Raw genomic sequence first — 25076 nt, 5'->3', positions numbered from 1 at the left:
AAAAGAATGGAATAAAAAAACTAACAGAACTGTTCCTCAACAGTGTAGACAAGGGATATTCTATGTTATTGCTTCTCGAAGGTGATTTTGCTTTTTTCCTCCCCTTCCTCTTTTCCCTTCTTCCTCCTCTTTCTTTTCTTTTAGAAACTTAATTGTCTTTAAAGAAGAACTCAAGGATGGTACATCTCTTGTGAGCTCTTAGATATAACTAACTTATGAGACATAGTAAATGGAGGTGATTCTTGAGAACAAGTTTTACTATTAGGTCTCACAGTACAACTCTTTGGGGACAGAGGTCCTGCATGAGAAGTTAGCACACAGTGATTCTTGTTTATTTAACAAATTACATTGTTTTGTATGACATCAGTGATCATCCAAGGCTCTTGACATGAGTTGCCTTGGCTATGGAAGCATTTTGGATCCACTAGCTCAACAAGGCCATAAGCAATGTAGAAATTTTCTCCTCCCTTTAGAGAAAAGTACATCCTTCTTTGGTGGTGATTTCTTTCCACTGGGGTCTCACCCAAAGGGGTCCTTTATGTAGGACCTTTTTTTCCTACAGTGTCTTGGCTTTCCATGCCTGAAATGCTCCTCCTGGGCTTTCCAGCTAAACTGGAATGCCTTTAGGGCTGATTCTGAGGTCAGAGTGCTACTTAAAGCTATAGTCATTCTATGAGTCTACTGTATGGACTGCTTCCTATGTTGGAGCCTTCACTCATTTTTAATTCTGTCTATTGTTGTTTTCAAACACTTAGTCCTATTTATATGATCACTTTACACTTGATCCTATCTATGTGGTCCCTTTACCACTTGTTCCTATCCATTTGATCTTTATAACACTTAAGTTGTTATTTTTATCAGCCCCCTTAAGGGATTTGGGGGTCTTATGGCTAGTTGTTAAGTTGTACCATTAAAAAGAAGTTCTTATGAGTGTATGTAGGACTATACTGCTTTACAGTTGTCAACTTCATACATTACACAATTACAACTTTAAGATCTTGGTAACTCTTCCCACTGTGCCCACCATCCTCCCCCTGATTCCTTTCTCCTTACTTGTTCTTTGCTAAGATCTGTTTACATTTAACTTTATACATATATGATTACCTCTATGTTAATTATAGAGTTCAGTGAATTGTGTTAAAGAGAAAAAGATTAGGAAAGTATTATAAAGGAAAAGATAAACAAAAATATAGAATAAGAATCTGTTCGTCAACAGTGGAGAGAAGGGCTATTCCCAATTATTGCTTCTCATAGTTTCAGTTTCACTTCTATAGATTTCCTTTTAGGTGATCAGTTGTCACAGATAAGGGAGAACATATGATATTTGTCCCTTTGGGACTGGCTTATTTCACTCAGTATGGTATTTTCCAGATTCCTCCATTTTGTTGCAAATGACTGGATTTCATTTTTTTTTTCGCTGCTGTGTAGTATTCCATAGAGTACGTGTCCCATAATTTCTTTTACCAGTCTTCCATTGAGGGGCATTTAGGTTGATTCCATGTCTTAGCTATTATGAATTGAGGTGCAATAAACATGGAGATACAAATGGCTCTTTCATGTGCTATTTCATTTTCCTTGGGTAGATTCCCAGGAGTGGGATGGCTGGGTCATATAGAAGGTCTATATTCAGACCTGTGAGGTATCTCCACACTGTCTCCCATAGTGGCTTTACCAGTTTACATTCCCCCCAACAGTGGATTAGGGTAGCTTTTCTCAAATCCTAACCAGTGTTGTTGTTTGTTAATTTCTATATGAAAGCCATTCTAATGGGGATGAGGTAAAACCTTTTTTGTTTTGATCTGCATTTCTCTGATAGCAAGTGATCCTGAGCATTTTTTCATGTGTCTGTTGGCCATTTAGATTTCCTCTTTTGAAAAATGTCTGTTTAAGTCCTTTGTCCATTTCTTTACTGGGTTGTTTGTTTTGTTGTTGAGTTTCTTAATCTCTTTATATATTCTGATTATTAATCCTTTGACAGTTGCATAGTTTGCAAATATGTTCTTTTTTTTTATTTGACAGGCAGAGTTAGAGAGAGAGAGATAGAGAGAAAGGTCTTCCTTCCGTTGGTTCACTCCCCAAATGGCTGCTACGGCCGGCATGCTGCGCCGATCCGAAGCCAGGAGCCAGGTGCTTGCTCCTGGTCTCCCATGCAGGTGCAGGGAACCAAGAACTTGGGCCATCCTCCACTGCCCTCCTGGGCTACAGCAGAGAGCTGGACTGGAAGAGGAGCAACCGGGACTAGAACTGGGTGCCTATTTGGGATGCTGGCACTGCAGGCAGAGGATTAACCAAGTGAGCCATGGTGCTGGCCCCATAAATATGTTCTCCCATTCTGTCAGTTGTCTCTTTACCTTGTGATTATTTATGTGCAGGGCAGAAGCTTCTTAATTTGATGTAAACCCCATTTGTTGATTTTGGCTTTAATTGCTGTACCTCTGGGGTCTTTTCCAAGAACTCTTTGTCTATGTGGATGTCTTATAGGGTTTCTCTAATGTTCTCTAGTAATTTGATGTTGTCGGGTCATAGATTTAGGTCTTTAGTCCATTTTGAGTGGAATTTGGTGCAAGGTGTCAAGTAGAGGTCTTGCTTCATGCTTCTGCATGTGGTAATCCAGTTTTCCCAGCAGCATTTGTTGAAGAGCCTGTCCTTGCTCCAAGGGTTGATTTTAGCTCCTTTGAAAAGAAGTATAAGAGTGGGCACCCTTGTTTGGTTCCTGATCTCAGTAGAATTGCTTCCAATTTTTTCCTGTTCAATAGGACACTGGCTGTAGGTTTGTCATAAATTGCCTTGATTGTGGTGAGCAATGTTTCTTCCTGTTCCCAATTTGTTTAAAGTTTTCATCATAAAATGGTGTTGTATTTTGTCAAAAGCTTTCTCTGTCTATTGAGATAATCATATGGTTTTTGTTCTTCAGTTTGTTAATGTGATGCATCACTTTGATTTGTGAATGTTGAACTATCCCTGCATGCCACAAATAAATCCCACTTGGTCCGGGTGGATGATTTTTTTAATGTGTTAGATTCAATTGTTGAGGATTTTTGTGTCTATCTTCATCAGAGAGATTGTAGTTCTTTTTGTCTGTTGTATCTTTTCCAGGTTCAGTAATTAAGGTGATGGCTTCATAGAGTTTGGGAAGATTCCCTTCTTTTTGATGTTTTGAATATCTGGAGAAGAATTGGAATAAGTTCTTTAAATGTTTGGTAAAATTCAGTGTTGAAGCCATCAGTCCTGGGATTTTCTTTGTGGGGAGGGTCTTTATTACTGATTCGAGTTCTGTCTTAGTTATTTGTCTGTTTAGGTTTTCTATGACTTTATGGCTCAATTTAGGTGGGTCATATAGCCTAGGAATCTATCCATTTCTTCTAGGTTTCCAGTTTTGTTGGCATATAGTTCTTTTCTGATCATTCTTTATGTGGTGTCTGTTGTTACATTTCCTTTTTCATCTCTGATTTTGTTAATTTGGGTCTTCTCCCTCCTATTTTTGGTTAGTTGGGCCAGTGGCAAGTCAATTTTATGTATTTTTTTGAAAAACCAGCTCTTTGTTTTGCTGATCTTTTGTATTATTTTGTTGGTTTCGACTTTGTTGATTTCTTCTCTAATTTTAATTATATCTTTTTTCCTGATAGTTTTGGGTTTGGTTTGCTGTTGTTTTCTAGATCCTTGTGATGCATTTATAGCTCATTTATTTGGTAGCTTTCCAATTTCTTGTTGTAGGCTCCAATTGCTACAAACTCTCCTCTTAACACTGCTTTTGCTGTATCCCATAAGTTTTGATATGTTTGTTGTCATTTTCATTTGTCTCCAGAAATTTTTTGATTTCTTCAGTGACCCACTGTTCTTTCAGGAGCCTGTTGTTCAGTCTCCATGTGTTTGCATATGTTCTGGGGATTCCTTAGTTGTTGATTACCAGTTTCATTCCATTGTGGTCTGAGAAGATGCATGGTATGATTTCAATTTTTTTGAACTTGCTGAAACTTGTTTTATGGCCTAGCATGTGATCAGTCTTAGAGAATGCCCCATGCATTGGTGAGAAGAATGTGTGTTCTGTGACTGTAGGGTGGAATGCTCTGTAAATAGCTGTTAGGTTTGTAGTGTTGATTAAGACTGTTGTTTCCTTACTGATTTTCTGTCTGGTTTATCTGTCCATTGCTTAAAGTGAGTTATTGAAGTCCTCCATTACTATTGTATTTGAGTCTTTGTCTTCTTTTAAATCCATTAAATTTCATTAGACAGGTGCCCTGTAATTAGATGCATATACATTCATAATAGTCACATCTTCCTGTTGAATTGATCCCTTAATCATTATATAGTGCCCTTCTTTTTCTCTTTTAATAGTTTTTGTGTTAAAGTCTATTTTGTCTGATACTGTGATGACTATACCAGCTTTTTTGGTTTCTGTTCTGTGGATTGTTTTTTTCTGTCCTTTCCCTTTCAGTCTGCAAGCATCTTTGTTGGTGAGGTGTGTTTCTTGTAGGGAGCAAATAATTGGGTTTTCTTTTTTAATCCATTCAGCCAGTCTGCCTTTTAATTGAAGAGTTGAGACCATTTACAACTCCTGCTTTATAAAAAAACAAAAGGGGGGAATGTTAGTAAAATGGCGCAGTCTTATCTATGGCACGATCTATACCTTGATGCCATCCTAGGCTTTAGCCCCCACTGCTGTTGCTGGAAGCCAGGTGGCCACATGGCCCAACCACTGGTGTTAAGATCTACCTCCACCCTAATGGAATGTGCTGCTCCTACTTCCCTGCCCACTCCTAGCAAAGTTTTAAAAGCATCTGTTCCTGAAAATGTGGCTCGCTCGCTTGCTCACTCTCTGTCTCTGTCTCTGTCTCCTGACCTCTGTCTCTCTCTTACGCTCTCCTTCTCCCTCTTTCTCCTTCTTCGCCACTTCTCTCCAGTCTGTCTTCGAGGCTCCTCCTCCCCCAGCCCCATGCCAGCTCCCAGGAATCTGGGGTGACTGTGATTCTGTGCTGCACTGTCTCTAGCCTCCAGATGGACTTCCCTCCCAGCACAGCAGGGCCTGCGTGGGCCACGTGGGGACCCACGTGTCATCCTTTTCTTGGAACAGACACTCGCTTCAGCCTCTAGTAGTGTTTATCTGTCTTCCCCAGAGCACCTCTGTACTCAGACCTTTCCCCCTGGACCTGCTGGGCTGCACCTTTGATGTCTGTAAGTGGCTGCTTCCTTCAGAAGCCGGTGCTCCTCAAGTAGCCATCGTTAAGGCTAGTGCATTTCCAGGAACAGTGAGGCTTATGGGCTTGATCCCAAGGGTGTTTTCCGCAGGGGGCACTGGAGGAGGGCTCTGACCCCTTGCCCCACAGCGTCTGTGCTATGTATCTTGTTCTACCTGCTGTGGTATGTGCAGCCCTATTGGATGGTGGAGCTTGTCAGCCAGTCTAGACCTGAAGCCCTAGGCTGTTCGGTAAGTGGCTCCCCTCAAAGCCAGGTGGCCCCGTCAGCCCTGGCTGGCAGTACAGGCCGAGTGTAGTTGTGGATGGAGAACCTTTCCCTGCTGCACCACTTTGCACCGCACACTGGCCGCCTCACTGGAACTCGATCTGGTCTGGTAATGGCCAAGTTCGTTGTTAGAAATCTATTTTATCTGTATCTGTTTACTGTGTTTTTCTGAGTACACAGGTGTAAATAGTATAATTTGCAATGTAAGGTCCATGGCAATAACTTTGTTATGTATTATGTTGTAAACCACTGGAAACGGTGACTGCCGTGGATGTCCGCCCCCCACACCCCACCCTGGGAAGTGGGCAGTGATTCATGCAGGACCCTGAATTTCACCCTTGGGCCTGGGTGGAGCAGCAGCCTGCAGCAGTGGACTGTCGTCAGTGCCTCGCCTGGAGATGCCTGGCTGGCCTGCACAGGAAACGCTGCTGACCCAACTATGCAGCCAGTGCCCACGCTGTGGCTCCCTCGCGCCAAGTGTTGGAATCTGCCAGAGACTCTGACCCCACTGGTCCATCTGCTTCAATTTGTATGGAATGCCCTGACATGTTGCATTTTTCCCCATCTGGATGAATAAAAATAAATGCTTCCGTCTTAAAACAGTAAAAAAAAAAAAAAAAATCCAGAATATACTCCCCCACATTGATTTATGGTTCTTAAGCTTAATTATTTAAAGTTGTTAATGCTTCTGATGTTTATTTTTACATCCAATGAATTACTAGCATCTAAGTAAAGATATTTATTATTTTAATATAAGTTAAATAAGTTAATGATAATACTTTATTAGATATGTTTCCTTCATTTTATGGTAAGACTAAGATTTTGAGAAATTTTAGATTTGGGCATGTTTTTGTCATAATCTGAATCCAGGGATCTTTGTATATTGTGAAAGAAATGAGTTTGTCAGGCAGTATAAGAAAGAAAAATGGGAGAAGGAATCGCAAAAAATGGAATCCTTCTCCTGAAATCTTCCTTCTTCCCCAGTCCTGTACCCCGGTGATCCAAGAAGCATTTTGGAAAACCATTGGTTGGGGTTTCATGATATAAACTCTGTAGTTGTGTAATTTGAATATGGGCCTAGCAAGCAAAATAAATACTGCCTCTCTTTAGATTTAGCTTGAGGTTGCAGGGACGCAGAATATCATTTTCCTGTAATTTTTCCTTTATTTTTTCTTATTCAGAATAAATTATTTCTGTCATGTATAAGAAGAAAAATCCCATCTTCCTGTTGATAGTAGAAGATAACAGGATAATCATAGCAATGATAATCTGATGTCATTTTGGACCTAGTAAGAGTAGATTATCTGTGACCCAGATAAAATAATTAGAAACTACTTAAAATAGTGCATTTCTAATCTCATTTCCAAGTTTAAAAGATCTCAGCATAACCACATGTTTCTGTTAAAGAGATAATCTGAAGCCCAATTCTAAAAGATTACCTTTGATTATTTTAGATTTGATTTTACACAGTATTTAAATATGTGTCTGTAGTTTTACTAAGCTTAATATTGAAGTTAAAATTAAGCAATCTGCTTAGAAGCATTACTTTTATTAAGGACACAATTCTAATTATTCCTTAGACTTTAGTCTATTTTTTCTATTTTTTTTCTTTTTGCTGTTTCTGAATAAAAATGGATAGTGAAGTTGTTGCTAATGTAATTGATGTTGTCAGAATTATTGAGCAGTAGTTCACACACAGCTGAGGATGATGTCCATGTTGATGAGCACCAGTGCTAACAGTGGTGAGTGATTCTATTAGTCATGATTTCAGTCTCTGGGCTTGGAGAGAGTTCATCAAGAAGTGCTGTAACAGCTGGTACAGCGCATTCTGGTGAGGTCTGACAGCGAGCTATTGTGTACCATGACACTCCTCTGACAGTTTATCTGAGTCTTGTATACAAGCATTTTTGTTTTATAGACACTGTGGAGTTGATGTAATGGTACAAGTTTTTACATGGTATTCCTGGAGCTTGGTGCTTTTCTTAGTTACGAGGTTGGGGGAATAGGGTGAGGAAGATGTATTTAGTTGCAGTTTTGTAAAAAGCCTTAAATTCTAAAAAAAACAAACAAACAAACAAAAAAAAAACACACAAAATCATGATTTTTGCAGTTGGTCTCACAAGTACTATTATTGGATGCTATATGAAAAGAGAGGAAAATATATTTTTCTCCATGAATAGTGGCTCATGTTTAACTTGCAAAGTAGATGCTTACCTAAATAAATATAGAAAAAAAATCACAAATGCAGGAGTGACTTAGTTTTAACTTGATTACCTTATGCAGTGAAAAGTATCTTATGTGCAGAATGTTAAATTAAAGGGGATTATTTGTTAAATAGCATTTTATTAATCAATTAGTAGATTTACTTGCCTTTTAATATGTACCCAGAATTGTGGTCCTGAGATTATTAATCCTTATAATTCCATTTTGCAAGTATGCTCTGAGTTACTGTGGTGAGTTAGCTTCAGTGCATTCTCTACACAAATGTTTAGTTTACTCAGCAAATCAGCATTGCAGATATGGAAGTCATCACTAATTATGCTGAACCCTGTTAACTTATGCTTCTATTAAGAGAATTCCTTCTAGCATTTTTATTTTCCTTCCTGAAGTATATTTTTGTTTAATACATACAGAATAAACTTATTTCTAATTGTAATATTACATGGAATATCTTCCCAGTAGCTCAGTAACAATGTAGGAAAAAATCATTAAATAATCATTTTTTTCTTGTATGCCTTAAAATGTTGTATACTAATATTGGATATAATATTCCTTTGGATTTTGGATATAATTAAGAACTTTATAGAAACTAGTTCCCCTTCAGCAAGGCATTAATTTAAATACCAAATTATGTTTCATAGTAATATAAAAACTTTTAAAAACAAATCATTGTCACAGTTACTGCTGGCATCAAAATGATTGTGTATGGAATTGGATTTTTCTTTAGTATCAACATGTACCTATGTAAAAGTATATTTGTATGCATCATTTCTCTTTGCTCAGGGTACTAAACTACTTAAAAGGTTTTCTGATAAAAGTAGTTAAAAGCAATTTAAATCTGTTTCTATAATTTTTTCAGTCAGTACATTTTAATTTTCTGAAGGCACTACTAATGATTAAATATATTTTTATAAAGAAGCTAAACATTTATGAATTTTCCCTTTGCTTGTGATTTTCCCCATTGATTTTAATATCTCATGAATATTTAATTGACTTTTAAAACATCATGGGATTGGAGAAGGCAGTGAATTGTGTATTTATAGTTTGCTTGTGATCTTTTGCCACAATGATTCATGTTTCTGGCACACTCTGTTGCTGTATTGGTTATTCCTTAAAATCCTTGCCAAAGGGCACATTAAATGCCCATCTTCTACTAGTAACCAAAACTCCTTTCAAAAGCATAATTTTGGTATTAAAATGAGTAGTTGAATTTGAATGTTGATTGTTAAGAAGAATGTTCAGTTATTTCACATAATCTAGTTAGTTTAAACTTATGTAACATCACTGTGTATAATCAACCCTTCTGGCCTCATTTATAGATTCCCATATAATTTAAAAATATATTTACCTGCTTTTACTGAACTGTAAGTTCCTAAGAACTCTGTCATAATCGGTACTTAGTAAATTTTTGGTAGATAGATAAACCAATATAAAAATTGTGGTTTATCTACTGAGATCTTGTTTTTTCAAGTAGATGTTAAGCCCCTCTGGACATTGGTTTTTATATGCATGGTCTCTCAGCGTTCCTACCATTTTATCTTTCAGTTTTTCTTGTTTAAACATGATTTTGAAATGTTAAATTTTGGTGTAACTGTGATGTTTTATCTCCATGCCCTTAAAGTATTTGTAGTAGGCAATATCAGTAGAAACTAAGATTATTATTTATTAAGAAATTTTATTGTCTTTAACATATATTAACTCATTTATGAGCCTTCAGACTGTGAGGGAAGCTTTATTTGGAAACTGAGATACAGAGTTTTAGGAATTTTCTTAAGATTCCGTAGTCAAAAAGTGATTTGATGAAGACATTTAGAGATTATTTCAGAAGGGGATTTTGAGTGCCCACAGAGGGAAGGTCTACTGCCTCTCACTTTGGTTCCACTATGGATTCAATGTTTCTGTGACCCGCAGATCACTGATAGAGGACATAGCTGGTCTTCTGTTAGAGATGGATACTTAAGGAACCATTCATTTTGAGGATGATAAATAGCTCTAGCTTCAAAGGAGGAGAGACTGCTAGTATTACAGTACATTTTCTCTCTGTATTCTAAAAAAAAATCAAATGAAAAGTGAGAAATACGCTGTTGCTGGCCATGCTCAGTTTGGTGCTGTAATATTGAGGTACCCATTTTGTGTAATGTGTGCCATTAGGTGCTTCAGTAAAGTTTGAATTCAAACATAAATGAGCTGATGTTTTTATACTTACCAGAGATGCTAAGAAGTAAAAATTTTTCTCAGAAGTAGTAGAAAGTAATAATAGATAAAACAGGTATATAATTGTGAAAAACTTCTCAGTGTGTTTTAAACTGTATGTTAAATCAACATATAGTCGTTGAATTAGGAAGCTACATATAGCAAAGTTAGAAACATTAGCAAAACCTGCACGAATAAAGAGGACAGGAGATTATTGAAGTTAAATTGGACTGTCGGGGGAATCTGCAGTCCAGAAACTCCATTTTTAAACTGTTTCCAGAGTTAATCACCCCCAGGAGCAGTGGCTATGGCTCTTAACTTTCAGACTCCAACGAGGTAGTCATCACAACCAGACTGACCAATTACACCTTAGATGCACAATTTTAATTGTTCCAAAGGACTTTTCAGCACATTTCCTTTTCTGTATGATGACGTTGAGGCAGTACTCCTCGGTAAGAATGAATTCAAAGCAGGGTGAGTCAGTTGGATGGACGGTATCATCAAACTACTATACCTTTGCCAAGAGGACTAGGTTCTCAGTCTGTTAACAGGGAAACCTCCGATGATAATTGCTTGCTGTTTGCCTCCCATTCCCCCTCGATTTTTCTAACATTAAGCTGATAAAACTCTTTGTCTCCCTTTCTGTAGAAACTCCCGCGTTTCTGAAATCCAGGCATACTCTTATTAGCTAAGATAGTTTTCTTTTTGCACTGATCCTGAAAGATCATTTCTTAGGGTAAGATTAGCCATCAGGAAAAAGTCAAGTATTGGTTGATGAGATAGGTAAAGCCTATATTTCTGTAAGTGTTACTGCTTCTAGTGTATTCTGCTTTTAAAAATAATTTCCGATTTTTTAAATATTGAAAGATTCTCCTGTATCTTCTAACTGTGCAGACTGATTTATGTTTTAGATATTTTGATCATTGGACCATCATCGAGGCATAAATATTTCTCTGGAAATAAGATATCCTAATTGTAGCAACATAGAGTATATACTTCTTATAATTCCTGGAAGAATGAATTTTTCTGGATAGCTGAGTTTTATATATAACCAGTTATTTCTACATGCTAATCAAGAAATTCTTTAAGGATAGCAGTTATCTTTTTGGTCCTTTCCTGACTGGCACTGAAGGTTGGAATCTTTTGTATTGGGTGAATTGTCGGCACCAAACTGTTTTATTTATTTATTTATTTTTGACAAGCAGAGTGGACAGTGAGAGAGACAGAGAGAAAGGTCTTCCTTTTGCCGTTGGTTCACCCTCCAGTGGCCGCTGCGGCTGGTGCACCTGCGGCCGGCGCACTGCGCTGATCCAAAGGCAGGAGCCAGGTGCTTCTCCTGGTCTCCCATGGGGTGCAGGGCCCAAGGACTTGGGCCATCCTCCACTGCCTTCCCGGGCCACAGCAGAGAGCTGGCCTGGAAGAGGGGCAACTGGGACAGAATTCGGTGCCCTGACTGGGACTAGAACCCGGTGTGCTGGCGCCGCAGGAGGAGGATTAGCCTATTGAGCCGCGGTGCTGGCTGCACCATACTGTTTTAACTAAATCATGTGTATAAAGTCATGGTGAACATCACATCTTTTGAAAGAATAGCCTTCAGCTTATGATGATTTAAAAGGTAGTATTTTAGTTATGTCTGAAACAGACTCCAGGAAAGGGTCAAAAACACTTGAAAATTAAAATAATTTCCATATGAAATCTAAATCTGAGGGCTTTAAAATTGATTAAAGTTCCTTTAATTCCACAAGCTCCTCAAGGTTTTATAGTCAAGTGACAAATTTCTGCATAGTAAGAATCTCTCATTATTAGCTGATAGTCTGACCTTTCCATTGCCTTCCTTATTCTGAAATAGTTTCTAGTTCTTAAAAAACTTTGAGAGGCAGAGAGACAGAAAGGGACAGACAGCAAGCAAGAGAGAGTCAGAGATGGGGACAGAGTCACAGAAAGAGAGCTCCACTCTGCTGGTTCATTCTCCAAATGCCTGCAGCAGTCAGGGTTGAGCGCAGGGCTGAAGCCAGGATTTGGGAACCTGATTGAGTTCTTTCAGGTTGGCAACAGGGACCCATTTACTTGAGCCATCACCACTGCCTCCCAGGGTCTGCATTAGCAGGAAGCTAGAGTCAGGAGCCTGAAACAAAAATCAAACCCAGATACTTTGATTTGGGACATGACTGCCTTAACCATGAGGCTAAATACCTAGCCCTAGTTTCCAGTTTTTAAGTGTTATCCACTACTGTGATTTGATAACATTTATACATCTTTCCTGATAGTTTCTTTGTATCTAAATCTTTTCCTCTGTACTTTTGTAGGAGCTATCTTAATTGCTTTGGAACAACTCATCACCATTGGACTGTAAGAAATCATTAAGTAGGCAGTAGGGCCAAGAAAGGTGAATTATAGAATTGTCATTGGATGCCATGAATTCCAAAACATAATGGGAAAACTAATACACATGGAATGTATAGCTAATCTGTAATTTCTTAATAGATCCTTGGAAAATCTGCAAATGAAACTTGGTGTCTAGTCATCTAAAATACAGATTTATGTTTGCTAATGTATGTTAACTATAGTATTAAGGTATTCATATGTGAGAACTTAGTATTATGAGTTGTTCCTGTATTATCTCAAAATAATTTTTTAAACAGAAGATGCTATTTATTAGCATCATTGTAAAAAAGTTCTACACCCAGATAACTCTTGGGGTATGAGTTGTAGCCCCAAGTATGTGTCTGAATAATACTGCTTAATAACAACAACACAGTCCTTGGGCGGCGCCACGGCTCACTTGGTTAATCCGCTTGCGGCGCTGACACCCTGGGTTCTAGTCCCGGTTGGGGCGCCGGATTCTGTCCCGATTGCAACTTTTCCAATCTAGCTCCCTTCTGTGGCCCGGGAGGGCAGTGGAGGATGGCCCAAGTGCTTGGGTCCCGCACCCGAATGGGAGAACAGGAGGAAGCACCTGGCTCCTGGCTTTGGATCAGCAAAGCGCGCCCGCCGTAGCAGCCATTTAGGGGGTGAACCAACAGAAGGAAGACCTTTCTCTCTGTCTTTCTCTCTCTCTCTCTCACTGTCTAAATCTGCCTGTCAAAAATATATATATATATATATATATATATATATATATATATATATATATAAAACACAGTCCACCTTCTACTTTGTTTGAATGAGGTTTTAAGGTAAAGGAATTAGAGGAGGAAAATGTCTAGCTTTTTTTTTCGTATATTTGAAGGAATATATTTTGTAATGCTTCAAAAGATTTAAAATATAAATATCTAATAACCTTGTTATATAATTAGTGTTTTATTTGGATATTATAATTAGTCAATCTAATGATACATCTTCTGTTAATATGAATTAAACCAGTGTATCTAGAACTTGTCTTCTTTTTGTTGAATTGTTTTCTTGTATACTTGTATTATAACTTTATATAATATGCACAATAAATACTATTAAAATAAAAGAGTAATTTTTTTCTTTGGGGAAATAATTTTTACCAAAGAACACCATATCAATTACCTTTAGTTCTCAGAGCAATAGCTGTTATAATATGGCAGTTCATAGATTGCCTTGTTGAGTTTTGTTGTTGTTTACAGAAATCCAACTCTCTTTGACTCTTGGCATTTTTTTTCATTAGTGTCTTTCATTTGTCATTTTTTGTTATTTTTAATGCATACTCCTTGATGATTGAATTGAAAATAGGTGCTAGGTTTTTAAAAATAATTAAATGGAAAGCAGGTATAACAAAAGTTTATATTTTAGTGAAATAGTACTCCAAAATTTTTGTGAGGTTTTATCTTCAAATATTTTTGGCATAATGTTTCTTTTTCCAAGGGAATTCCAGCAGTGTATATAGATCCTGTAAAATTGTTAGCATTCAAATATGAACTGCTTACATCTTCATAATATTCTCTGAATAGGATTATAAAATTATAAAGTGTCAAATAAGATTTGATAACTTACATCTGAGTATAATTTTTTATTTTTAATAGGATACAACATCGATTGAAAAGATGTCAAACTGTTGTGAAGAAATGTAAGTATGAAAGTAGTATATATTTAAAATTTGAAATGCTGGCCACATTTGGGAAATGTGTGCCTATAGTAGAATGATAATAAAATAATGGCTTTTTCTTGGTGCCTTGTCTGAGGCGTGAGCTAGATAAGCATACCCTAGTCCTGCAGTAGGGGTCTTCCAGCCATGATAGTTTTCCAACAAAATAAATACTGATCTTTCTTGTTCCTTGTCTAAAGTAAGTTAAATTATTTGTCCTCAGAGTACATCAAAAGAGATTTGCTACTGTGTTGTTGACACACATTCTGTTAATCCTGAGACTTTTCCTCTGCTTCAAAAGTTGCCCTAGGTTGATTGACGACACAGCTACAATATCTGCTATCCCAGAGTTGAAACTCAGCTGCATGCCATAATGAAAGAAAAGCTGTATTTGTGATGCTGGGACACAATTCATCAGAGTCCAGTAATGGATCCCCAGCCAACCTGTATTGTTTTAGCTGACTGAAGTGCACCATGGGAGTGCTGTCTTTCACTAATAATGCTGTCTTCTGTAGATCGAGGCCCCGAAAGCCATGGCAGCAGACCTTCTCAGAAGTTTTTGGCACTCGTTGGAAGATCCTGTGGTTCATTCCTTTCAGGCAGAGGCAACCACTGCGAGTTCCCTACCACTTTGCCAATCATGTCTAAACAGATGGATGGTGGGCACAGATGGGTCCTCCATGCTGGAAATGCGTTACAGGTTTTATGATAATAGAACTATGACAGTCTTCAAGTCAATTAAAATCCACCCACCAATCTTAGGCATCATAATGTGCCCCAGGCTTTATTTTAATAGTGATCTTGATCCTGTTGTGGGACTAATGCAAGATCTATATTTAAGTTTTAAAGCATGTTTACTTTCAGATTAGCTTTCCACGGGGATTTCTTTAAATGCTTTTGTTAGTAAACTCAAAAGGCAGTGATTTGGATGAAATAATTGTACATAATTTCTTTTGGTACTGACAATGTTACAGATTTTAATTTAAAGAAAATCTCAGATGTTAATTTAAAATCTTCATTTTTAAGTAGTACTAACAGATCTGGATTGAATTCTTTGTATTTTACAAATGTTGATATACCTCCTTACAGTAGATGTAAATTTTCTTTTTTCAAATGCAGCATAAAATACTTAATACTTCCTCTTCTATGTGCTGCAAAAACTGTAGCATAGGAGTGAACAACAGCAGGGAGAGCCTTGTACTGTTTTCTCATTTTTTCCTTTACCAGAACCAAAATAAAAATATGACTAATATAAAACACCAACTACCTACCTTATTATAAAGATTAAATTTTTTTCACATTAATTTTCTCACTTCTTTTCTCCTTATTGTGGTAATTATTGATTGTTGTTAAAATATCTGTTCCCAGAAGAAATTTGTGAACAGTGGGATGGTATTCCTAGTTTACCCTAAGATTTTAATGAGCAAAAAGTCTAGAAAATTTGCAATAATTTGACAGTTACTTTTTCTAGTGTAGTTATATTAGAAGGCATAATTTTTCTAAATGCTAGTAAAACTAGATAATATATAATGTACAATATGAAGAGGAGGAATATTGTGCTTCTGAAAAAACATACTTTTTACTTTTATTAATCTACTGGTAAATCTAAAATTATACATTGAAGGTTTATAAATAATAGATATTGGTCAGTTTGTTGAAATTTTATTTATAGGAAGTTATTCATAAGTTGCTAACATTTGTATACTATAGTCACTGAACTTAAATGAAATTTTAATTGGCCAGCAAGAATTTGTGTTGAGAGACCTTTTGTTGGAAGGTACTATTATAAAATGACCTTAAAATAAGAAAATATTATCTGTATTTATCATTAGACTTGCATAAATTTAAATTGCTAATAGTGATGGTCTCTTGAAAAGCATAGAACATATGTGTGAAAACACATTCAGTATGCTTTGAAAAAAAATTCAGCTTTCAATTTTTTTCCATGAGAATACTGCAAAATGTCATATATCTTTTTTAAACATTTATGTACTCACAGTCTTCCTTGAAGAGAAAATTGAAAGAATCTCCTGTATTCATATTTCCCTTTTAGTGAGTTTTGAAATTAAAGAATCATCCCTGAGAAATAATGAAAGGTTACCATTTTCAGCAATTATCTATACTGTGGTTAGTTCTCTCAGAAATTGTAAATATCATTGAAAATATTCTGAAATAATAGTGTACGCTCTTCTCAGATACTAATACCATGCTTTTCATGTTATTATTATAGTGCTTTATTGCTTAAAACCTTAGAAGGGGCAGATGAAAGTATTTATTGGTGCATAGTAAATTTAATATAAGAAATATATTTATAAAACATAAACACAAATTATTGTGTTTGTGTCTAGAGAATGGGTTGAATTTTGTACAGGGTGACCAAATTTGGCCTTGTGACAGAACTGTTAAAAGGAAGTAATGTATAGATAAGGTAGGTCGGTTATTAGTTGAATGCCTGATGTTGTATACCTTCGTTTTGAATAAAGACGTTGAGAACACAGCAGAGCATGTGAAGACGCCTCAAGAGCTTTATGGACATGTTTATACTTCACGTAGTAGCAGTATCTGTGTTCAAAGGCACTGGGGAGGTCTTTCCCACTCTGAGGCTTCTAGGACACAGTTTCTTCCCTTCTTTCTTTTTATCCTTCCTCATCCTAATCCATCTGTACCCGGTCCCTGTAATTGGGCTGCAAAGTAAGGCACTAGACAAGCATATGCTTATCTTGTCTGAATGGCAGAAATGCAACATATCAGTATATTTACATAAGAGTTTATGTTAAAGTATATTGATATATACTTATATTGTGATTTACAGTATTCTCAAGTTAGCACACCTAACCCTGCCGTGGGTTTTGTAATTCTTGAGAGGACTGGAGAGAAACCCAATGGCAGTTTCCTAGGCATTACATAAAGTCTGGTGTTCTTTCTGCGCCCTCTTTTGGCTAATTGGTGTAATTATACTGGCTCTTGAGATTCACTACCCCATAAGTAAATTGAAGAGCCAAATTCTGAACATATCAGAGGTACAAACTTAGGAGAAGGATATGTACAAAATATGGAAAATTTTATGAAGATGAACATGTTACTATTTATGATATTTATAATTCATAAGAATGTGGTTATTTGCTTCACTTAGTATGTCATTATACTTTTTGCTATGAATCACAAGCATGTCAGATCAGTATAAGCCAATATAAGCCATTTCATACATTTTTTAAACATTAGTTTAAGTAATAATCTTAATTCCTTAAGATTAGAAAAGCTGTTACTCTCAAGTTACCACTTTATTATAAAGCATAGAAATTACTATAGTTACACATTGGCAACCAAGTATCTAATATGTTTTACTGAATATCTAAAAAATACATTTAGGCTTTTTAAATTTCAATTCTGGAATGATTTTTTAACTGACTATTGCCTCGAAAGTAATCCGAGATTAATATTTATATACTTTTCTTTGCTCTTTTTAAACTTTCTGTCAGAATTTATCTATAGCTTTAGAGATAGTCGGTTTATTTCATATTCTGGATAGCCATGAAAATAAATTAAGATGTTGAGCATTAGAAAAAAATCATGAGCAGTGAAATTACTGTTGCAATCTATTTATTGAATGGAAGTATTTATTTCTAAAAATCCATTTAATTTTAGGCAAAATATCTGTAAAAAGATACCTTTGCATCAAGAAAATAATTAATTGAATTTCTACATAGGAAAGGTTTTTGCCTAGATACCATAGATTACAGTCTCTGAATAAGCATATTTGTTGTTGTTTTCTTCCAACAATGTTTATGGGCACAGTACTGGTGCAGGATTGCAGACAAAGATGAACTGAGATCAGAGCTTGGCTTTCAGTTTAAGAGCCATTGGTGCTTTGTAACCCAAATGTAGTTTAAAAATATTAAGTTAGCTGGTGTTCCATTATGATATAAATACTTTTTTGCTTAAGAATTGTATTAAAATATTTGTGATTAATAACCATTTAAAATTATAGGTAACATTAATCTCAAGTACACTTAATTTACAATAGCATGAAGTAGAGTACATAATAAGCATATATATAAAGCTCAGTATAACAACTGAATTAAAACTTTTGTAAACATTACCATTTGTGTATTTTTGCTAAGGCATAGAGGTATTTTTCCTTAACAGTGGTGGCTGATTGTAACTATTCTTTATTAGACTGTCAAGCCACTTACGTAAAAATAACTAGTTGGAGATTTCTTACTCAGATGTATTAACTCCGAATGCTGATCATGAAGATTTAAGTTGGGACAACACTTCGAACAAGGAAGTGTGAACTGATTTAGAATATGGTCACGTGATTTTCTGTGTTAGATCATGGGGCAATTTGAGTGTTCTGACATTTGTTGCTATAAAGTTACAATGTGTCCAGCTATGGTTTAGTATGACATTAATTTTCATTAACAGAGCTGCTAGTCTGTGACTGCTTCTCTCGTGCTTCATGTGTCTGTAGATAACCTAGCTCAGGTTTACAACTGTAATTGCTTTGTTAAGTAGGTTTTTGGCGTGGCTTCTAATACACGTAGATAAAGCTAGAATTTATTTGGTAAAGCTTACACTTACAAATATTAAGTAGTTTTCTAGTAGGGACAAGTATTAGATTTTCATCTGATTCTACTATTGCTTTTAAAAATATAAGTATTGGCAAGTGTAGTTAGTAAGTTACTTACATTTGGTCTGTTCTACTTGCTAGTATATAATTAACGAGTCAGTGAGTAAATTATTTAATGGCCATGTTTGTTACCTTCCATCCTAGGACTCATCCTCTGAACATATCTAAAATTGCAAATTTCACTATGATCTGTATTTAGCCATCCTCAATTAAATTCTTGGATACTCTACAGTAGAACCTGAGAGTAGTAGTAGAACCTACTTGCTTAAAACATTTTGAGCCAGTGTTGTTATTCTATACACTAACCAATATTTAGCTTTTCTGCTATCTTTGGTATGATGATGATTTATTTAACTTTAGGAAGGTTGACTTTTCTGACTTTTTAAATTATCATTGTGTGACTTTTATCAACAACGTTCACCACATATTCGTTCTTCAAATGTTGTCATACTGCCCACTAGTGCTAATTTGAGACAAAAATAACAATGGTACTTAAAATTTTTAAATAATTGGTATTACTGATGTTTTTCATTACCATTATCTTTTTTACTGTTATAATTTGTAATATCCCTTAGCCCTTATCCACCATATAGGACAGGTACAAGTGAGTAGTGAGTAGCCAAAATATTGGATAGAGAGTTGGGTGCTTTATGAAGTTGGAGAGAAGGCTGGAGGGAGCCTAAACCATCAGCCATCTCCGCAACAGAGTTGATTGAAGCAGTTCTGTGGCAGAGAACATGCTTGCTGTCATCATTCTAACTTTGTCTCTTGTTGGTACCGTTTTACTCTAAGAGTTGTTAATGCATGTAAGAATTTAGTTTGAGTTATTTAATCTAAGAAATTTATATTGCTGATTCTCTTTAGCTGTTCAGATGCCATTAAGAAATTATTTGAAATTTAAATATCATAATTGTGCAGTGCAGTACCATGTTGACTTGAGGTGTTAAGATTAGTGTAAAAAATGTCATTATTTAAGGCTGAGGAGAAATGAATAGGTTGCCCAAAGTTTAGGAAAACTGGGGCCTTTTCTACTGAGTCTCTTATTGCAAAGAAAGGATATTAAGTGTTTTTTGGAAGTTTTGTTACCAGAGGAGGTATCAGCAATTGAAATATAAAGGCTGGTTTTCATTTTAACAGTTAGGGTGTTTTGGAGTTTTTGATACTGTGGAGGGCTCCATTTTTCTTGGTATTTTGAATACCTGTAACATACAGTGTCGTGCTTACCACAGTTGTTCAACTCTCTGATCTTTTTGGTATTGATAGCTTTATATAAACAAAGATTCAGAGGAAACAGCAGCAACAAAAGGTGTGCTTCTTTTTGTGGCTTTGTCTACCTGATTGATAAATACAGGGTTTAATTGTAGGCTGTTAACTAAAGGAAAAGCATGTCTGCGTATTGCAAGCTCTGTGTCCTTGCCAATATGCATGGGAGATATTTTAACCTATGGTGCCTGAAGAGTGTTTTACAACCTCAACAACTAAAGCATCCTGGTGCTATTGACCTTAGCATTGAGTGACATTTTTAATTCCTGTACCAAAGAGTTACTTTTGGTTTTGGCTGACAGAGATTTTTCTTTTCACATCTTTGTGTTTATAAAGTAGAATTTAATGTTACTAAATTAAGAACTGCTGCCTCCGTTTAATCTGTTTAAATGTCTCTCATTTAGACATTTTTTTAGTTAGGTTAGAATGGGTTTTAATTTTGTATTTTAATATAGCTTGGCTACTTTAGAAAATAGTTTAATAGGCTGAAATTACAAAAGATAATTTAAGCATTTTTCACAAGATTTTTTGTTTTTTATTTCTGCAACAATGAATAAAAAGTAAAAAAACTCAACTTTTATGTCTATAAATGACTATACATAGTTTACTGGGCATTTTTAATTACTACTGAAACACAATGCTAAATGATAGGTTAAGGATCCATCTGATCACAAACCACAAATTCTGTCTGTGTGTCTGTGTGTGTGTGTCTGTCTGTATATGTATCCCTTTCTCAAGAGGCAGTGCAAATGTACCTTGATTTAAGAAACAAAACTGCTCATAGAAAATTGAACTTTAGCACATTAAAAAAGGAAATAGATGGCTGTATGTAATGAAAAGTCACAGTAAAATTATTTTAAAAACTAATTATTTTGCTTAATGATTCATTTTCCAGAAAAAGGAGGAAAACACCCTTTAAATGTACTTGGAATTGTACATGTGTTGTTCTGACAGGTTTACTCTTCTGGCTCCCCGATTTCTCCCCTAAACTCTCAAAACATGTATTTAATGTCTTGAAAAATACAGCAAAAATAGTTAATCATTCCGTCAAGAAGGTAACCGTGTGTGTGCGTGTGTGTGTGTGTGTGTGTGTGCTGGGAAAGTTGACAATCACTTTTGAAAATGTTTTGCATTACTTTTAATGAGCTAAAATCACTCTTCCCTTAAATGTAGTAGATACAGTATATGGTTTTGCAGTGAATTCTGAATGGAAAAAATAAGTCTGAAGCTTACCTGAAATGTGACCTCCAGTCATTTGAATTTTGTGTAGAAATCCAGATGGATATGTCATTAGAGGTGAAAGCAATAATTTGTTGGAATGCAAATAGGAGGAAATACCATTATGTCTTTCTGTAACCTGCTAACAATATTTCCTAAGTTGTGTTCCCACTGTAGTGATTCTAAATGTTTTGGGTTGTTTATATGAAATTTAAATTAATATGGCTGAAATGCAGTTATTTTTCAAGTTATTGGATAGTAGAGAATTTACCAGTATCTACTGTCACCCAGAGCTGAATATTAAAAAGAAAAGGCAAATGCTACTTTAGTATACACAGACGAAAGCCAATTAAATGATACAACAAGAAAAAAATTCCACCACTGTCAGAGATACATGGCCAGGTGAGTTTCAAGTGTGGGTGAAGGAACTAAAACAGCCTCTTGGATATACAGGGTACACAGGGAGCATGCCATCTGAGCATACTGTATGTCCTTGAAATTAGTCTTTAAGAAGTCTGGCTAGCAAGTTTAACAAATAGGCAAAATGTGTTAGAGGCTTCTAAAATTTTGTATCAATCTCAAATTCTGACTAGTATTTATGCCAAAATGAATATCTTGTCTTGTTTTTCAATGGCGGTATGCTCCAAGTGCGACGTGAAGATCCTATTTTTAAATTTGTTGGCTAGTTTTCCATTCAGTTTATAATATGTGTAAATCTGAGTGCCATGTTGTTTTACTATTTTTATCTTGTCTTTTCCCTTAAGAGAACTCAGAGAAAATCTTCACTAGCATTTCCAGTGCTAATGTTAATAAGGAAATAGTCATTGAGAGATGTAAGAATAGATTGAGAGGAGGGAGGAAAATGGTGACAATGGCAGGTGGGAACCATGTATCTTGGATATAATTATTTAAATGAAAAACAAACCATGTGTCTACCTTAAGAACAGTGTTGTTTTTAATTTATTGTAGTGATTTAGTTTTATTCATGTATTATTTCTATATTCTTTACAGATTATTTTAATTTAAATTGTGGGATTTTTACTTGTCTTGAAATGTATTATGTACTGTATTTTTAGAAATCTTATTTTTAAATAAATATTTTTTAAAAAAGCAAGACTGTTTTTCTTTTTCTACCTCATTTATTAAAATTCCATATCCTGGATTTGAGCACTACCAATATGGTGAACCACTTTTCTTTTTTTATGTAGTTTGATTATTCATAATTAGCACCCTTAGCTTGTTCTTCCATTATGACAAATTGCAATAAATGTTCAAGAACTAAATACACATATTAGGATTGAAATTTACAAACAGTATTCCTAATTAGGCACACTTATTTTAGGGATGGCTCAGATGTCTAGATTCAGTCACCCAAATTATTTAATATCTATTGTGCTAGATACTATTTTATGGAAGTATTTTTTCTTTGAGGAATAATAAAATGCAGAGACCTTAAGTTTACATCTAGACACTAAGCTCTAAGGGTATTTAATGAGACTTTTGCTCTTAATGAAGTTGTATTCTAAGAATACTTAATAACTACTTGTTGACAAACCTCTTAGGGCTCAACTAAGTGCTTCTACTCGTACATAAAAAGAAATCACAAAAAAAAAAAAAAGTGTGTTTAAGTTAGTGTGAATCAGTCAGAAGTGTCACAGTTCTGAAATGACAATCAATCAGCAGATCTTAGAAACAGAGAAGGAGTAGAAAGTGCCCTGAGACTTGGGCCAGCACTGTGGCTCAATAGGCTAATCCTCCCAGGTTCTAGTCCCGGTCGGGGTGCCGGATTCTGTCCTGGTTGCTCCTCTTCCAGTCCAGCTCTCTGCTGTGGCCCGGGAGTGCAGTGGAAGATGGCTCAGGTCCTTGGGCCCTGCACCCCCTGGGAGACCAGGAGAAGCACCTGGCTCCTGCCTTCGGATCAGCAGCGGCCATTGTGGGGTGAACCAATGGAAAAGGAAGACCTTTCTCTCTCTCTCTCTCTCTCTCTCTCACTGTCCACTCTGCCTGTCAAAAAAAAAAAAAAAAAAAAAAAAAAAAAAAAAAAGACAAGGACTCTATTTTTAAAGTTATTTCTTAGATTTTTTTTTTTTAACTAGAAATGTAATTTTGGCAAATAGTCTCGTTAACATATAAATGATTTGGTAGATTTGCAGTTTCCTTTGTTCTGATTCTAAGCAGCATTTACAATAACGCTTTCTTGGCAATGATAAATTATAGCAGTTCTCAATTTTTTAATCTCAGGATTCCCCTACACATAAAAATTACTGCAGACCCCCCCCCAAAGAATTTTTGCTTCTTTAAACTTTTTGAATATTTACTGAATTAGAAACTAATTTTAGGAGCAAAAAATTGATTGTTAATCATTTAAATATAACTCATTAAATGGTAAAATATTTTAATTTTGAGGTCCATTTTATGTTTCTGCAAAGCTCTGTCACATCAGCCTTCATAGAAGAAAGCTGGATCTCATACTGTTGCTGCATTTAATCAGTAGCATTGTTACTTTGGTTGAAGTAACTAGAGAAATGTGGTTTAATGGAGATCATGTAGTTGGAGAAGATATTTTAATCCTCTTCCAGTAACTGCATATTCTTTAATTGATGGTGCACAAAAACTTAAGTAATGATTTTTAAAATGTTTTTAGTTGCAGTTTGTAACCAGCAACAATACCAATGAGTTTGCATACTAAAAGAATTAAAATCCATTGATCTCTTTTTCATCTGTAAGTTCTCTTAACCATACAAAATAAAATGCAATTCATTAAAATTGCTACTCATTTTGTCAGTGCAGTGTTGGAAAGCTTTAAAGTTTGTATTTTTCAGAATTTTCATTTTCATAAGAAACCCTGAATTTTACCAGTGGCAACCACATACTGTCAGTAATTTTCCTTGGAGTGATTTGTTTGGTTACCTGACTCATTTTTGATAAAATGTTCACCAAATACCCAAGTGTGAAAAAAAATTGCCAATTACTGTTTTAAGTATAAAATAGTGCTTCATGAAAAAAGGTGGTTAGTTCAGCTTGCAACTCAAACAGTTGCACAAATGCTTTTCCTCACTGGTAAACAGTCATACTTTGGATTTGCGTTAAGGGCTTTTTATGTATCCCTTATTTTGTTAAACACAGTATTAAAAAGTGACTCAACAGTTTAATAAAATTAGTAATTTTTACTGCATTGTCAAGGTGAAGCTTACTATTAATTTTTAAGCTGATGTCTGTTTGAATCTAGTTAATTTGGTTCTATTTGGGAAGGAGTGCAGTGAAGGAAACTTTTTAAAATAGAACAATATGCATTTGAGACTCGATTTCATTTACTCTGTATTTGAGAGGTGAGAAAAACACATTGGCTGCTTAAAAAGAGCTTTTATCAGTATATTCCAATTTCTGAGAACTTAAAATATGGGGGTCCTTGCAGATTCACATTAACTTAGTCTTCTTATACAAAGACAAAAAATAAAAACACATGCTAGTAATATAAGACTGCAAAATCATTTGAGAAGCTGCCAGATATTGTAGATGAACAAATGCATACAAATGCTGCTCTAGGCTGACCAATTACCCATATGAGCAGCAATTATATTAGCATGCAAGGGCAATTGGAGGGAAAATTGGACCCTGTGGACATCCAGCTGAGCAAACAGGACTGAGGAAGGATAGAGGTTATGTGTTGGTTTGAAAAAAACCAATACATCTAAGCTTACTTAAAAAAAAATATTTGTAAGAGTCACAACACATTCTTTGTGTAGTCTTTGGATGCCTAGTGTTTTTAAATTAATCCTCTTCTGCAAATGAAGAAGTATCTCTGCTCAAGGATCGACATCCAAATAGCAATGTGTTTTGCATGTAAGAAAAACCAGAATATTTAGATATGGAACTTGGAATATACAAATCCAACCATTCAGATGCTACTACAGATACAGACTTCAGATGGCTTTAGTGGTAGATTTAACTGAGGCATGATCTGGATGATCTTTATCCACAATACTGAAGGTTTATTAATTTTTTTTTAACTAGAAGTGTTCCCTGGATCTAGCCTGAATG

The 25076-nt window shown here is 35.6% G+C and overlaps 1 protein-coding gene across 8 annotated transcripts in view; it reads left to right on the top strand.

Moving 5' to 3' along the window:
* Positions 1–25076, top strand: part of ZDHHC21 (zinc finger DHHC-type palmitoyltransferase 21) — a 117775-nt gene that overhangs the window by 53303 nt on the left and 39396 nt on the right. For 4 of the 8 annotated variants that reach the window (XR_007924083.2, XM_051857808.2, XM_051857814.2 and 1 more), the window contains one exon: positions 13863–13906. Coding sequence is in view for 7 of the 8 variants with exons in the window: in XM_051857808.2 (XP_051713768.2) it covers positions 13863–13906 (44 nt within the window). In the remaining variant the exon portion in view is untranslated. Of the gene's footprint in view, positions 1–13862; positions 13907–14225; positions 22150–25076 lie in introns of those variants that run through there. The other 4 variants (XM_008254680.4, XM_070052335.1, XM_070052334.1 and 1 more) reach the window with 2 other exon arrangements.

The sequence above is a fragment of the Oryctolagus cuniculus genome, chromosome 1 (genome assembly GCF_964237555.1).
Source record: "Oryctolagus cuniculus chromosome 1, mOryCun1.1, whole genome shotgun sequence".
NCBI classification, from domain to species: domain Eukaryota; kingdom Metazoa; phylum Chordata; class Mammalia; order Lagomorpha; family Leporidae; genus Oryctolagus; species Oryctolagus cuniculus.
The sequence above is the reverse complement of the archived record's forward strand: the minus strand, read 5'-3'. Positions and strand labels throughout refer to the sequence as shown.